We start from the raw sequence: 17,507 nt of genomic DNA, 5'->3' as shown, positions 1-17,507 counted from the left end.
TTTGCTTTTGTGTCTGAAATATATTGTGGTTTGGCTTTGTCCACTGAAACAAAAGACTAGTAAAATTAGAAGACAGCTTTTCCCCCTATACAGCTAAACTAAGTCTTACTAATCTAACTTTGTAATTTTTTATATTTTCAATTTTTTTTTCCTTTTTCCCCTATTGACATTCTCAGTTTCAGCTTTATAAATCCTTTGGGTCCTTAGGGGAAGAAATTGAAAGAGTTGTTGTGTGTTCCCTTCATGAAAGCAGCCATTGAATTATTTTTTGTTTGTTTGTTTTCAATATAATAATGGCTTCCTGTTACTCCTATTCTTGTGGTAAACATATATCTTCTAGGAATGTGCTAGCATTTTAACTACCTTCCCAACTATTGGCTTCCAATTTTGTGTTCCTTGAGGGTAAACATAGTTAGTGACTTTGATTTCTCTTTGTATTCTAGCCTGAAAGAATAGACCCAAGTGCATCACGACAAGGATATGATGTCCGCTCTGATGTCTGGAGTTTGGGGATCACATTGGTATGTTTATGTTGACCCAACCTTGTCATAATAGTATAACAGTAGGAAAGTTAGAAGTGAAACATACTGAGGAAAGAACAATGAGAACTTGACTCATTTGCAGCGAGCAACCGGAAACAAATAAGCTCTTTATACCAGTGGATTGTACTGAAATTTTGATCACATAGAAAAAGTATCCTAGTTTGGGTTGATTTAATGAAAAATCGTAAACTGCATGATTTATCAAGAATAGAAATTGATTTCTCACAGGTCTGGAGGATTTGAAACCCAATATCTAGATGGTGACAGATTTTTGTGTCTAGTGAACTGCAGAAGGGCCAAGGGACTTATCTGGGGTCTGTCTTGTAGGGGCAGTAATTCCATTTATGAGGGCTCTACCTTCCTGATCTAATGACTTCCCTAAGACTCCATCTCCTAATACTGTCACCTTGGAGATTGAGTTTCAACATACATTCGACACCCCCCTCCCAAAGTACTGGAGTGTGAATCCAGGGGTACTCTATCATTGAGCTGTATCCCCTGTCCTTTTTATTTTATTTTTTAAAATTCTAAGACAGGCTCTCCCTAGGTTGCCAAAGCTGGCCTTGAACTTGGTGTTCTCTTGCCTCAGCCCTGAGTAGCTAGGATCATGGGCATGTGCCACTGTGCCTGGCCATTCATTCAGATTTTAAGGGAATATAAACACTTAGTCTATAACAATATCTTTATGTGCTTATTTCCAGTTTTCCAAATTTTATTTTTTACCAGGACTTGTTGAGATTTTTCTGATTTTTGGAAAGATTCTATACTTTCTTCTACATTGTTTGTGAATTTTCTGCACAAGATTGGACTGGCCTGTAAGATAGCATAAACCTTTCTTTTCCGTTTTTCTCTTTCAGTTTGAGCTACCTAGGATCCCATAGTTGAGATTCAAAGATTGATGCAGTGAGCTTTATTGTAGTTTTTCAAATAAGCTCCATTTTTTTCATTGACATTGCCAGAATAATATACTCTTTCTAGTTATTCTTTTTTTAAAATTTTCTTTAAAAAAAAAAAAACACTTTTCCTTTATTAATTTATTTTTTATGTGGTGCTGAGGACCGAACCCAGTGCCTCAGGTATGCTAGGCAAGCACTCTACCACTGAGCCACAACCCCATCCCACTAGTTATTCTTGATGAGTAATATTACCAGACTAATGAATTCTCTGTATAGTTTAAGGCTAATTGCTCTCCTCTGCAAAGAACTCTACCTACTTTTTTCTTGTGTCCAAATACAGGAGATTGCTCTCCTCTGCAAAGAACTCTACCTACTTTTTTCTTGTGTCCAAATACAGGAGATACTTCTTACAATCATTTCTGATTGTGAAACTAACTGGCTAAAGAAGGGTCTTGACAACTGCTTCTAAAGACTCTAGCAAGACCTGTAGTTTGTATGAATTCAGAAATATCTATCTGCAACATTATCAATTATGTTTAAAGAACACATACATGAAGAATTTTGTTTTATGAAAGGTTTTTTTAGTGTAGTACTGGGAATTGAACCCAGGACCTTGCCTGTGCCTGCTAATCAAGTGTTCTATCGCTGAGCTATAGCCCTAGACCTTTGCATCTTTTTAAAATTTTAGATACTAAATTTAATTTCTGTACAGATTTTTAGTGAAATAATTTATATGGTTTATTCTGAAGTCATGAGTAAATAAATGAAACTATTAAAGCTATTGTACATTTAAAATGTATTGTTTGAAGTCATTGATGGATATTGGACATTTTTCTTCACTGATAATCTATTTATCTACTTTCCTGGTCTCATGCCACAGAGCAGTTTGGAAAGCACCCTTTTCTCTACTCTGCTATCTTCACCTCCCCAGACCTTTAAAAGTTTTAACAAAGAAATTTTTTAAAGCAAATTTCTTGAAGTACTTTTGTCTAACCCTTGTTATTTAAAAGCAAGGTATTCAGTACTTGCATTTATTTAATAATTTATTTTTCATAGGAATAATAAAAAAATTATGACATATATGAAATTAATTACTAAATCGTGAGTATTTTATGGTATATAAGCCCCTTTTTTCTTCTTTTATTAAAATCTGTTCTCAAGAATGAATCTAATGAAATTATTCTTAGTGCTATGACTAGCCATTTGTTTCTTTCAAAGTATTTGTAATTTTAACAAAGAAACCTCAGCCAAAGGAAAAAATTTCAGTGTGTGCATGCATACCTTCTTGCTTTCCCACATATGCATAAATGAGGGGACAACAGTGATCTAACAGAGGCCTTTGGTGGTGTTGGGGGGTAACTGGGAATTGAACCAGGGAGAGTTTACCTCTGAGCTATATGCCCAATCTTTTTTATTTTTGAGAGTGTCTTGTTAAATTGCCCAAGCTGGCCTTGAACTTGTGATCCTCCTGCCTCAGCCTCCTGAGTCCTGGGGATTATAGGCATGTGCCACTGTGCCTAGCTAAAACAGGCTTTTTCAGAGAGAAAAGGCTGAAACAGTTATTCTGAGATAGTGTTTGTTCACATTCATATTCTCTTTCTCTCCCTCTCCGCCCCCCTCTCCTCCACTCTCTGATGCCATCTTTCTTTATTATTGTTTGGTATCTCATTCCCCTGTGTCAGCTACATGTCAAAACACATAAAATGGGATTCATTATGCTATGCAGCAGCTTCTTTCTTAAAAAGCATAACTCCTAGGTTTTCATTATATTCAGAACAGAGTAGGGAAAAGGTGAGAATATGAGTACTTGATTTTGATTCTTGATGAATTGGAATATAAGAGTCTTCAGATTTGTTTTGTAAGGTTTTAGAGATTCTGTCCTGAGTTCTTTACTCAGAGAGAAGGATTTGACCCTGACTTGATTTCTTCTGTAATAATAAAATCTGATTGTTATTGAAGTTGTAGTAACTACAGAATAACTGTAGAACAGGATCTATACATTGTTTTCTCTAAACTCAGATTAGAGTCCATTTTTTTTTTTTTTTTTTTGGACCAGGATTGAACCCAGGAGTGCTTAACCACTGAGCCACAGCACTAGCCCCTCTCTCTCTCTCTCTCTCTCTCTCTCTCTCTCTCTCTCTCTCCATATATATATATATATATATATATATATATATATATATATATATATAATTTTTTTTTTTTTTTTGAGACAGGGTCTTGATAAGTTGCTTAGGACTTTGCTAAATTTCTGAGGCTGACTTTGAACTTGTGATCCTCTTGTCTCAGCCTTCCAAGCCACAGTATTACAAGCAGGCGCCACTGCACCCTGCCAGATTAGGTTTATATTTATTGAATTTTGTATTAACTTACAAAGGAATATGACCACTCTACTAGACCATGGCCTTCTGCTCAGGTAATTACAAATTGTGCAGAAAACCTGTACTAAAAAAAGTTATAAACCAAGCTTCCAGATTCTCTTATATAAAGGAGTTAGAAACAGAGACTGACCAGGGCGTGCATTGTGGGGACATAATTTAGGTTAAATTTTGGTGTTTATCTTTAGTCCAAGTCCTCAAATTTGATCCATAGTTTTCTAAATAAAACATAAGGCACTTACCCATCTGAAGATTCTGAAGATACTACCCCTACCTTATCTTAGTTGATTCAAGGCTTTTACAGAGTTTTGCTTGGAGTTTAGATTATCATCATAGTCATTCCAGTGGGGAGTAATAAGTAATGCTTAGTATATTTTACTTTTTCCTCTGTTCTCTTTAGTACGAGTTGGCCACAGGCCGATTTCCTTATCCAAAGTGGAATAGTGTATTTGATCAACTAACACAAGTTGTGAAAGGAGATCCTCCACAGCTGAGTAATTCCGAGGAAAGGGAATTCTCCCCAAGTTTCATCAACTTTGTCAACTTGTGGTGAGTACTTGATTTGTGAAATCCCAAATCCATGTGATGAGAATAGCAATATTACTTCATATTAGCAACATTGTATAAATAGGAGGGACCCTTGGTCACATCATCCTGACTTCCAGGCTAGGATTCTGGCTCTCTGTGATGGTGTGAAAGGCACTAGCTAGCCTGCACAGTACTCCCTCCTATTCTGCTGCTCAGGTATGTGTGAGAAACAACTGTGGGTGGTGAAGCTGCTGCCTCCAGACTTCTAGTACCTGTACAACCAGGTTAAACCTCTAGGTGAGACTGCTGATCATCTTATCCTGATGTGGTTCTCACAATGAAATGATACTAGAATCACTTGAAAGCTTTAAAAGTCAAGACATTGCCATATCAGACTTTCAGGCATGGATCTCTACTCTGATACAACAGAACATTGGTCGTATGTAGTAAGGTCAGGACCAAGACTTAATTAGTAGAACTATATATATTTGCTCTCTGAAACCTTATTTCAAAGATGGTGAGGACCCCACATTTGTTGATATTGTCTGTCTACTTTTAAAAAGAGTTCTTTTATGTGTGTATTTGACACCTACAAATAAATATATTTAGATATGGCAATAATATCTGACTGTTATAGTCGCCATTTTAAATAGAACCCTTTTGTTACATGAATATTTTGATAATTACTTGTTATTCAACCTGATGTAAAGATAGGAAGACCTATCTAGTATATCTTCTTTATTCTTAACATGCCTTCCCCACCCCCACCCCTATTTTTTTTTCTGCCAGGAAGGCTGTTTGCACTCTGTCTGGGTCTTTAAACATTTCTATTTCAGGGTCTAATTGAACGAACCAAAGAGCACCCTAACTGAGCTATACCCTCAGCCCTTTTTATTTTATTTTAAGATAGTTTCTCATTAAGTTGCCGAGGCTTGCCTACAATCATATAGCTAGGATTACAGGTCTATTTTTTCCTTTTTTAAAAATAATCTTTATTTGTACTAATTTGCACATGATACATGCAGTTTATAATTATATAAATGTGATCATTCTACATACTCTTTTTTAATGAAACATTTGGTTAAAAATCCTGTGTCACATCTAAAATGATTACCTATGGACCTTGCATCAGAGTTGGTTTCTTTTTAATTCCTAGATCTCTTTATTGGTTTTGTTTTATGTATGTATAGTACATGCATTATGTTTTTATTTCAGTTTCCTTTGGTACAATAATGGTTAATAGTTACAGATAAAATCTTTCAGGTCTACAGTTGAAGTATACTTATTTCTAGGCGTGCTTATATTCACTTTCCACCTTTGTCTGTTCTTCCTGTCACATATCCTTATCTTGGATATTGTCTATCATCTCTAACCTGGATCATTCAGTTTTCTAATTATTTTCCTCATAATCCAGCAATACCATGTTCTTTTTATCAGTTCTATGTTTTTTTATGATGATATCTGAGCATGTTGCTTCTCTATGTAAAATTATATAGGCAAGCATTCTTAATGGAGTAATAGTGTCCTCAAGGAAGCTAAATTTGATTTTGGAGAGACAGAAAATCTTGAATTATACATTGGTTTGTAGCCTGCCTCCCTAGACCTATAGAAAATAAACAGATTCACAGTACATCTGTGATATTTAAATTTCCTAGTAGGAAAGGGCAATAATGTAAAAAAGATTAAGAAACACTGCTCTGGAGACTTTCAAATTCTTAGAATAGTCTAAGTTAACATTACTTTCAAAGCCCAATGAGTTGGATTTGGTTTATTGCTCTAGCCACATTTCTCACTCTTCTCTTTGCACTTTTTTTCCTGCAAAACTGAATTTCTTCTGTTTTATAAATTAAAAGCACAAGGAGAATAATAGAATATTTTTATCACCCTGAAATAGATAAAGATTTTCATAGAGATATTTGACTTGGGACAGACTATGTAAAGAGTACTTATAAATACAAAACCATTTTAAATAGGGAAATGACAACCCAAAATGGCAAAATATTTTAAGGCACTTTGAAAGATGATATGCTTAAGAGATCAGTAAATAGATTAAAGGGTGCTCACTCACATTATTGGTCACCAGGGGAAAGCAAATCATAATTACAATGAGATAACCACTGCAATCACCAGAACACTACAATTTAAAAGACTGACAGTTCCAAGTGTTGGTGAAACACCTGGAAGTTCCATACATACCTTGTAGGAGTGTCGACTAATGCATTCCCTTGCAATGCTGGCAGTATCAAACACAGCTGAAGTATATCTAGCAATTCAAAACCTAATTATGTATCCAACAGAATTGTGTGGACTTCAATATACTAAAGGACACAAGAAGGTTTATAAAAGCACATTCATGATAATCTATGATTATAAAATATGTTAACAATAGAAGAGATTAAGTTTACATTATTTAGACTGTAGTATATAACAAAGGGGAAGATCAAACTTTGCTTACACTCAACAGCATGAAAAACAATCTCAATATGGTTCTCTTTGAAAGTTAAAAGCAGACAGAATTAATATAAGGTGATGGAAGAATATTATTCCCTTTATTTTAGTTCTATGGTTAGGAATTGTGCCCTTCTCTGTATGTTTGCTTAAATTAAAAGTTTCCTTAAGGAAAAAAATAAGGGTGAAGATATGGTTCAAATGAAGGCCTCAGCTCACATTTTAAACTCTTTCCTATATTTAACTTTCTTTTAAAAATCACCCATGGACTGTTTTAAACAGGGGGGATGGGAGGCGGTATTTGTCCTGGAAAAGAACCAAAAGTTCTATCCTTGAGAAGTTTTTGTGAAGCTGTGTAGACGAAATTGAATTCAGGGGTAGATTGACCATCTTGTGCAGAGAGAAAAAAAAGTTAAAAGGAATATGTAAAACCTGAACAACTCTCTAGCTGTGACAGCAAAACCTGGAAGAAAAGGCAGCTGTGGGACAGACAATTAGGAATGAAAATCTCAGTCCTAAAAATGTCAATCCTAGAAATGTCTTTATTCTAGATCCCACATGCATCTGAAATTCTATGACAATAAAGGTTTGGTATCCTTTATCCAAAATGCTTGGGACCAGAAATGTTTCAGATTTCAGATTTTTTTTAGATTTTTGGAATATTTGCATATACACAATGAAACATCTTGGAAATGGGACTCAAGTCTGAACAAGAAATTCATTTGTGTTTCATACACACCTTGTACTATATTCACATTATATGTTTAATGGTTTGTGCATGAAACAGTTTCATGGTGAAATTTTTCACTTATGACATAACATCAGCACTAAAATATACTATATTTTGGAGGATTTTAGATTTTATGTTTTCAGATTAGGGATACTCAGTCTGTGTTCACTCCTGCCTTATGCCTTTTAGAAAGAACCTATAAAGAAATGCTCAGACTTTGCTAAAAGTAACTTCTAGTGAAGATGCTTTTTTGTATTCACTAGAAGGTAGGAATGTCATACAAAGCTCTTAAACTCAGAAAATAAGCTGTTTGGCAAGGTGATGATGAGAGTGATGGCTCTCCACCTGTTTCTCACAATTGTCTAGATCTATACCTGAGATCAACATGTGGAATTTGATAAACCCTTTGACCCTTTTAGGAAAGAAGAAATAAAGAAAAGCAAATTCACTGATGAAAACACCAAGTGGTTCAGAGAATTGTACCAGAATGGAAAATTTGAAAACATATTTTCTTGGGAAATTGTCACTGAAAAAATTGGTGAAAATTTTGTGAGGACATAATGTTGTCTTCATGTGGTAAACATGATTTCTGAGTTAAAGGGAAAGAATTAATGGTATGCAGCAAAATTGTATGTTGCAAATTAACCAAATCTTTCAGAAGAAAGGAATAAAAAGGTGAACATGGTAAATAATGAGAGACATAGAAGAAAAATACAGTATATTCTATAGTAAGCAGAGAAGGGATTAAGATAAAGATGCCCTTTAGTTGAAGAAAAACTTGATTTCTTGAATTATCAGACCAAATTAACTAAAGGAGTCACATCTAGATTATATTATGAGAAAAGATGAAGACTTAATAGGCTTTCAGTTAAAACACACAATTCCTGCTACCCCCTCATATACCAGTGTAGAAAAACACAAAGTCAAAGCAGTACCTAAAGAGTAGAGAAACTGCTCCAGAAGGATGTGTGTGGCCACTTCAGATTACTTGGATACATTGGATATCTTGCACAATACTTTCAAAATACTGGATAAGCATTTTAAAGTGCATTTAAAAATGTATCAAGAGTTGATACAAGACTAATGAATCCACAGAACTCTGAAACTAAGTGAAATCAGAAATTATGGGAGGCAAGAGAATTTCAAAACATTTAAAATTATAATAAAACCTTAATATGAGTTTGCTATTGAATTCCTGATTATAAATAAGCTGTGCAATATACCTAAAGCAGATAATTTAATAATTTTGAAAACAGCAATTTTAAGCCCAGGGTAGGAAAGACACCCTCACTCTCCCTCCAGTTAATGGACAGAAGAAGCAAAATCTCAAATTCAGGAATAAAGAACCCTTAAGCTGGGCGTGATGGCTCATGCCTGTAATCCCAGTGAATCAGGAGGTTGAGGCAGGAGGATCTCAAGTTTGAGGACAAAGTCAGCAACTTAGGGAGGCCCTCAGGCATTTAGTAAGATCTTGTCTCAAAAATAAAAAGGGCTGGGGATATGGCTTAGTGGTAAAGCACCCCTGGGTTAAATCCCTGGCACAATAAATAAAATAAAAAATTCCCAAAGATAAAAGTTAAATGAATGTGAATATTCCACCAAAAAAATTGTCAACATTAAGGAATCAAAATTGATGCAAAGACTTCAAATTTTAGAATGATCAGAAACAGAAAAAAAGATGTATCGCTTGTAATCCCAGCGGCTTGTGAGACTGAGGCAGGAGGATCTCAAGTTCAGAGCCAGATGCAGCAACTTATTGAGGCCCTAAGCAACTCACTGAGACCCTGTCTCTAATTTAAATATAAAAAAAGCACTGGGGATGTAGCTCAGTAGTTAAAATTCAATAACTGGTACCAAAAAAAAATAAAATAAAATAAAAAAGAAAGAAAAAGCAACTACTGAACAGATTTATAAAGAACCAAACAGAACTGCTAGAAATAAAAAGCATAAATAAAAAAGTAAAAACATTCAGTAGCTAACCTTTGAACACATTAGGTATAATTGAAGGTAAATTGATGGACTGAAGATAATGCTGAAGCCCTTCTCAGTAAATTCTACTGGAAATGTTCTGTAATCTGCTTTATCCAATGCAGTACCTGTTTGCTACTTGAAATGTGGCTAGTGTGAGTAAGGAAGTAAATTTTATATTCAATTGGAATTAATTTAGCTAGTGGCTACCTTATTGGATAATCTAATTGGGGTTAATATGATTATCAAAACAGATTACTGATGTCAGCAGTAATCAGATACAGAAGACAATCAGTGTTAATGGTAATTTGGCTTAAGATTTCCACCTAAATACCATCATGTTTTTATATGTTGACAGTTTTCTGCTCTAGTAGATGAGACAGAAAAACATAAAACCAAAAAGGCGTGGTAGTTTTACAAAGAAAGTAAATCTAGGAGAAAAATGTAATAGAAATACTTCTAAGATGCTGTGTAGTACTGAAGCCATGGGGTTGCTATTTTCCAGAGCCAGAAGTAGGTAGTAGCAGCTAGGATCAGAGTTTTATAAATGCTCTTTTTGCACAGGGGACCAACAAGAATTAGAGTCATTCTTCAGAAGTCAGGGTCTGGATAAAAATATATTGATGTCAGTCACTGTCTGGACCATAGCTCTAAATAAGCAGCAGGACTGCAGAATGACAATACTATAGATAATGTTTTTGTAACCAGAGGGCTGGATCTGTCATGGTTATAATTATCAACATAGGACTGGAATTTGAAAGGTACTTTATAGGACCTTGTTATATATATTGGTGCTGGAAACTGAACTATATGATTTATTACTAACTGCTGTTTCCGTTCAAGTACTTAGTAGCCATTCACGTATTTATACATATGTGTGGAAGGTTAAACACATTCTTTTCAAAACGAATCTGCAAACTAAAACCCCCAAATACATGAAGTCTAATATTAACAAAAGTATCCAACAAAATAGAACATGAATTTCCTTTAAGTTGAGATGAACTTATAGAATGACCTGAAACACATTGTAAAATGTAATAAGCATATTTAGAATTCTTTATAAGTTAAAATAAACTTATGAAGATATAACTTCCAATAAAACTGAGGAAGAAATAAAATAGATATGGAACAGTTAGATATGAAACTAATTAAAAGTCTTAGGAATGAATAAAATAATAACTATTGAAATAAAAGACAAAACAGACTTAAAATTCTCTGGACTATAAACAACTGAAGTCAGAGTTAGGGAAATGGAGCTAAGGAATTTCCCCAGCATAGCAAAAATAAATCACATGAAAGGCAATTAAGAATCAAAGAGAACAGAATATAGAGTAAGAGGGTCTAAGATGTTTATAATGGAAATGCAGAAGACAGCTCCAGAGGTGAAGAAGCAATATTTAAGGAGTTCATGGGTGAATACATTTGAGAATTGATCTAGGGTAGCTTTGCAAATTGAAGGTAAAGTCTCTGTATCATGGAAGATAAAGGTAAACATACCCAAAATGCAGTGAAACAAAACTGTAGAACAATGACGAAGTAATAGCAGGAAAAGAAAACAGATGGCCTTCAAAAGATTGGTAACTGGGCTGAGAGCAAAGTATGTTACCAACAATAATGATTGCTAGAACAAAAATGGAGTCTTGCTTTCAGAATATTTAGGGGAAAAATAATGGGCAGCCTAGTCCTAAATATTTATACTTAGGCACTTAAATATCATTCAAAATCAGCAAAATACAGACATTTTTGGGAATGGAGACACATAAGAATTTAGCATTTATAGAGTGTTTTGAAAGGATATACTTGTCCTAGAAGAAAAGTTAACTAAAAGAAAGGTGTCATAGATTGGGGCCCTGAAAAGCAGAATTTTGAGACAAAGTTGGGCAGTTAATCAGTTAGTGATCTTGGGATCAAAATGTAGCGCAAGAAAAGAAGCAGGAATGGGCAGAAGGAGAAGTTGAGCTGCACTGCAGTCTCAATAATGACCTCAGTCTTCTTGGGAAGGTTTGAAGCCAGGATGATGCATTAAACTTACCATGAGGATCCTAGATTTTTATACCCTTTTGTGGATCCATCATTGGATACAGGCTGTCTCAGAAAGGGAAGGTGGCTTTCCTCAGCTGAGGTAATCCTGAAGAGGCTAACATTATTAGATGGTTGTCTGCTGTAGCAATCTCCACCTTGGAACAGTAAGTCTTTTATTCTTAAAGAGGGTATGTATGTAGCTTCTTGCAGCATCTAGTACAAAAGATGGGGGATAGTAAATATAGCAATGAGTTTAGCATAGGTGAACTGTTTTGCCAATACTAATTAACTTTTGATAGGAAAAAATGAATTTGAGGTTGGAGTAATGATTAAGATAAGGGCCAACAAAGGTGAGGTAAATAGAAACAAAATGAAAATACTTCTGGCAATATTAGATGGGATAGAATTCCAGGGAGAATACCCACGGGGCCAGGGTTCTTATATAATGACATTAGTTTTGGGTAAAGTTGTAGCATGTTACACCTGGGACCAGAGAATGTAGCAATGAATTACAAAGTACAGGAGTTTAAAAAACCTTAATGGTAAATTGATGAAATTCATAATATTGTTTACTTCTCAGGATTACTAGATTGCTGATTTCTCTTGAATAATTTCTATATTTTTTTAAAGTATATGCATTAAAAAATACACATCCAATTTTGTTTTTACATATACATTCATATATTTAGCTACACAGTAGTCTTACATGGAGCTATGCCATGATTTAGTCAACTTTCAACAATTAGTGTTGTTTTAATTTTTCTCCTAGTGATCCACCATACACTGAAATATCCTAAGGATAAATCCTTAAGTTATAGACTTTTTGAGTGTGCTTTTCTAAGTTTGGCATGTTGTTTGCTTTGTTACTTTGTATTTGAAGGAAAAAGCAATTTGATTCTTTTTAAAATTTCATTTGTGAAAAGAAAGACACTTGGGTAAATATACCTTCATCTTAACACTGTTATTTTTATGTTACCTTAGCCTTACAAAGGATGAATCCAAAAGGCCAAAGTATAAAGAACTTCTGGTGAGTATGGGATTTCGGGAAATTTTAGATAAATCCTCTCTCAGATTCTCTGAGCTTGCTGAGGTTCATTAAGCCAGCAATGGACCTGTCAAACAGCTTGATCTTATCGAGTTTTAAAAAAAAATGTTCTGCAGTGAAAATATTTGGAAAGAGAAAACTTGTCATTATAATTTTCCTCCATATTCACTAGCTACATTTTCATGGAAATTTTGGTCTTAATATGTATAAATTTCATCAAAGAACTCTAACTTTTAATTTAAGAAGCCATTTTCCACTGCATAGTCTATGTATGCTGTAACTCATCCAAAAGAAAGAAAAAGTTAGTGAAAAACTTATTTATTCTTATTTTGCCTCTAAAAATGCTTACATGCAGATTTACATCTTTATGACCTATTTACATTTCTTTGCAAGTTCTCCTTATCCCATGGAACTTGGATATTTTAAGCACTTTATTGGATGTGGTATTACTCCAGGCATGTTGATTGATTGATTGCTACTGGGGATTGAGTCCACTTTGCTTTTGAGCTACATCTCTAGCCCTTTTTATTTTTTTGAGACAGATCTCACTAAGTTTCTTAGGGACTTGGTAAGTAGCTAAAGGTGGCCTCAAACTTGTAATCCTTCTGCCTCATTCACTTGAGTCAATGGGATTACAGGTAGACACCACCAAGGGAGTCTTTTCTTTAAACTTTGGGCAGGATTTTAAAGAAAAGACTCCCTTGGTTGTCACATTTATTTTCCAGCTCTCCAAGGGTATTAAGTTCAATTTATGGTCAACCCAGCAACGATTATAAAGTTACTCAGATGATGTACTTAGAGAATCTGTAGAAAAAAAATATTGATAGCAGTGGATTAATGAAGCAAGTATTGATTGGGCGTAGGCTCTGAAGGGCACCAGGCAGAAGCTCATAGGGCAAGTTTCTGTTGGGCCTTTTTTGGAATGGGTGACAGAAATTACAACTAAACTCCTTTGTATAAGATACTTCTGCTTAAATGGAGGATGTGATTCATTCCTGTGTTCTAAAAGGACTGGGCCTAGTATTCATGTAGTTCTTATTGGCCTCAGATGGGTAGTAGAGGTTACTGCTTTGTTTTATGCTGAGGAGCGAACAACTCCACTGTCTGCCTCAACAATACTCTCTAGTACATAGGTAAGTTCCCAGATCTCATTTCTAGAATGACATCTCCAAATCATAACATCATGTACCACATCTAGGCACATCCATACCTCTAACGTAACTGTGCAAAATAAAGGCTAGCCTTGCCACATGTAGCCTGGAGCCTACAATTCTGTGCTATATAGAAGAGAAAAGTTCATTTTGGACTTTGATACAGACTTTTGATTTTTTTTTTTCTCCTAATTTTCTTACAGAAACATCCCTTTATTTTGATGTATGAAGAACGTACCGTCGAGGTCGCATGCTATGTTTGTAAAATCCTGGATCAAATGCCAGCTACTCCCAGCTCTCCCATGTATGTTGATTGATATCGCTGCTACATCAGACTATAGATAAAAGGGCTGAGAGGAAGCAAGACGTAAAGAGTTTCATCCTGTATCACAGTGTTTTTAATGCTCGCCCAGACACCATGTGCAATAAGATTGGTGTTCGTTTCCATCATGTCTGTATACTCCTGTCACCTAGAACATGCATCCCTGTAATACCTGATCGATCACACAGTGTTAGTGCTGGTCAGAGAGACCTCATCCTGCTCTTTCGTGGTGAACATATTCATGACATTTGGAAGTCAGTACGATCAAGTTGTTGACTGTGATTAGATCACTTCTTAAATTCATTTCTAGACTCAAAACCTGGAAACACAGCTACTGGAATGGTGTTTTGTCAGACTTCCAAATCCTGGAAGGATGCAGTGATGGATGTACTATGTCTGAACATAGAGACTCGGGCTTGAGTGAGAAGATCTTGCACAGCCAGTGAGACACATTGCCTTCTGGAGCTGGGAGACAAAGGAGGAATTTACTTTCTTCACCAAGTGCAATAGATTTACTGATTTGATATTCTGTTGCTTTACAGTCACAGTCGATGATTGGGAATCGATGTGCTCAGCCAAATTTCCTGTTTGAAATATCATGTTAAATTAGAATGAATTTATCTTTACCAAAAACCATGTTGCGTTTAAAGAGGTGAACATTAAAATATTGAGACAGGACAGAATGTGTTCTTTTCTCCTTTACCAGTCCTTCTGCTCTTCATTGGGAAGACTCAGGAGTCTGCCACTTGTCAAAGAAGGTGCTGATCCTAAGAATTTTTCATTCTCAGAATTCGGTGTGCTGCCAACTTGATGTTCCACCTGCCACAAACCACCAGGACTGAAAGAAGGAAAAAAAGTACAGAGGGCAAAGTTTACAGATGTTTTTAATTCTAGTATCTTATTTGGAACAACTTGTAGCAGGTCTATGTTTTCCCTTGGTTCCGAGCCTGATACTTTAGCCATCATAATTCACTAACAGGGAGAAGTAGCTAGTAGCAATGTGCCTTGATCGATTAGATAAACATTTCTTGTAGGCAGCAAAAGACCAAATCTCACTTGTTTGCTTCTTGCCACCACTGGTCCAGGTCTTTAGTTTCTGAACCTCTGTTTCCCTGTGGTCTATTGCCACTGTGTAACTTTTGCTTAATCCAGTATTTCACTTTTTATTTTTAATAGTAAAATCTTTATAATTACCAGGGATGTTTCTTACCAAGAATTTTAGCCCCAAATCTCTCATATGCTCTAATGTTTAAAAGGCTGAGAAAAGCGGGGCCCAGCCAATGTGGTAGGTGATGAAGAGGCATCTTTTCTAGAGACACATTTGACCAGAGGAAGAATGGAAATGGAGTCGCTTGTTGCCTGCTAGAGTAGCGGTTCACCATTCATTTCTTAGAATTAGAATTCTACCCCCAAAAAAACCCCAAAAGATGAAAAACTCAGAACAGTTGAACAGTTGTAAGAGGTCACTTAAATCTGCTATCTTTAGCTTTTTATCTTTACTTACCCATTAGCCACACTCTGGTTAGGTTTTGCTCCAGCCTCCCTGGCACTGAACATTAGGCTTTATATAGTAGTTAAGCAGCACTGTGAGTGGTCCAAGCACACTGGAATCTAAACAGCCATGGTCTGAGATGCAGGTGATGCCATTATAGAACCAAATTGTGGCAGGTTTTGCTGTGTCTCCTCCCAGAGTGACAGTCATAAATACAACAATAAAGGGAGAATGGTGCTGTTTAAAGTTATACTTCTGTAAATTGCAGACTTCAAACGTGATTTATCTTTTTAGTCCATTTGCCTAATTTCCCTATTTTCTCCCCCATGACATCCTAAACCTTAGACTTCCCAGTGTTCTGAAAGAAGGCATTGCTGTATGTCTTCCTTCAACCACACCAAGCCATCATCCTCCATTGCTCCCGGGGACTCAAGAGGAATTTGTTTCTCTGCTGTCATCTTCCCGTCTGGCTCAGCATAGGGTCACTTTGCCATTATGCAAATAGAGATAAAAGCAATTCTGACTGTCCAGGAGCTAATCTGACCGTTCTATTGTGTGGATGACCACATAAAAAGGCAATTTTAGTGTATTAATCATAGATTATTATAAACTATAAACTTAAGGGCAAGGAGTTTATTACAATGTATCTTTATTAAAACAAAAGGGTGTATAGTGTTCACAAACTGTGAAAATAGTGTAAGAACTGTACATTGTGAGCTCTGGTTATTTTTCTCTTGTACCATATAAAAATGTATAAAAATTATCAAAAAGCTAATGTGCAGGGATATTGCCTTATTTGTCTGTAAAAATGGAGCTCAGTAACATAACTGCTTCTTGGAGCTTTGGAATATTTTATCCTGTATTCTTGTTTGAATTCCTCCTCTATTTAAGATATATACATGGAATCGAAGTGTTTATGTAATAGTTCTATCCTTTTGCCTGCAGGTCAGTTGTAATAAATCTAGGATGTGATGATGACTTTGTAATTTGATTTTCTGAAGTTTCACCTTGAGAGGGGAAGAATCAAGGAAATTGCCTTAAGTTTTCTGTGCATTTCATGTTGGGAAAAATTATCTCCTTCCCAAAATGTTTATGGCTTCCTTTTATCTTCTCCTTGTGCTCTCTTTGCCTATCCTCGAAATCAGATATATCCATGAAATACGACTTTGCTTTCTGTTCGAGCAGAGTCTCCTCAAGTTTCTTTTTTGGTTGCCCTGACCTGCACAGCTCTTCATGCTAAAGGAAGGGGTGGAGGGTATGGTTCAACATGTGCCATGACACATAGGTGCAGATTGGATAGGCTGGTTTGGCCCTGTGTTTGTGTGGTGAGTCATACTGTCTGCTCCTTGTCCTGTGGCTTTCATGTGAGCACAGACAGCAGATGCCAGGTTGAGTGTTAGCTTGTAATTCCTCCCTGCTATCTGAAAGAGGAGTAGAGGGAGATTTGTGGGTAAAAGAATTAAGGGGTGTCAGAACCGGGAGTTCTGTAGATAGGAGGACAATAGAGTTCAACAGAAAGTGATGGGAGGGCTGGGGTTATGCTTAGTGGTAGAGTGTTTGCCTAGCATGTATGAGGCGCTGGATTCGATTCTTAACACCACATAAAAATAAATAAATACGGGTATTATGTCTATCTACAACTAAAAATAGATTTAGAAAAATAAAAAGTGATGGGAGCCTGGAAATGATGGAGGAAGCACTTTGCGGCCCCATCTGTTATACTACCACAAGTCATTAATCGAATGCTGACTCACTTGTCTCATAATACTATAACCCCTTGCCCTTTGTTTATGCCTACTTCTAACTGGATCTGAGAATACCATCACAGAAGCAAATATGGTAAGTATCCAACATTCTCCTACAGTGCCCTAAACCTTAGACTTCTCCTTAGAAGGGTGTGTCTGAAGGGATCCTGGCCTCTCCAGCTAAGCCTCAGCTACTAAGGGAAAGGATACCTCAAGGAGTTGCCATATCCAAGCTGCACC

General features: G+C 35.9%; 1 protein-coding gene across 2 annotated transcripts in view; it reads left to right on the top strand.

Moving 5' to 3' along the window:
• Positions 1 to 16,497, top strand: part of Map2k4 (mitogen-activated protein kinase kinase 4) — a 124,611-nt gene extending 108,114 nt beyond the window's left edge. For both annotated transcript variants that reach the window (XM_046420733.2, XM_046420734.2), the window contains 4 exons: positions 444 to 521; positions 4,217 to 4,365; positions 12,494 to 12,539; positions 13,912 to 16,497. In XM_046420733.2, the coding sequence (XP_046276689.1) occupies positions 444 to 521; positions 4,217 to 4,365; positions 12,494 to 12,539; positions 13,912 to 14,025 (387 nt within the window). In that variant the 3' untranslated portion in view covers positions 14,026 to 16,497. The remainder of the gene's footprint in view (positions 1 to 443; positions 522 to 4,216; positions 4,366 to 12,493; positions 12,540 to 13,911) is intronic.
• The last annotated feature ends 1,010 nt before the right edge of the window (positions 16,498 to 17,507 follow it).

The sequence above is a fragment of the Marmota monax genome, unplaced genomic scaffold, assembly GCF_021218885.2.
Source record: "Marmota monax isolate L192 unplaced genomic scaffold, Marmota_monax_Labrador192_F-V1.1 WCK01_AAM20220418_F8-fsc00274, whole genome shotgun sequence".
Lineage (NCBI taxonomy): Eukaryota > Metazoa > Chordata > Mammalia > Rodentia > Sciuridae > Marmota > Marmota monax.
This window is presented reverse-complemented; position numbering and strand designations above follow the sequence as displayed.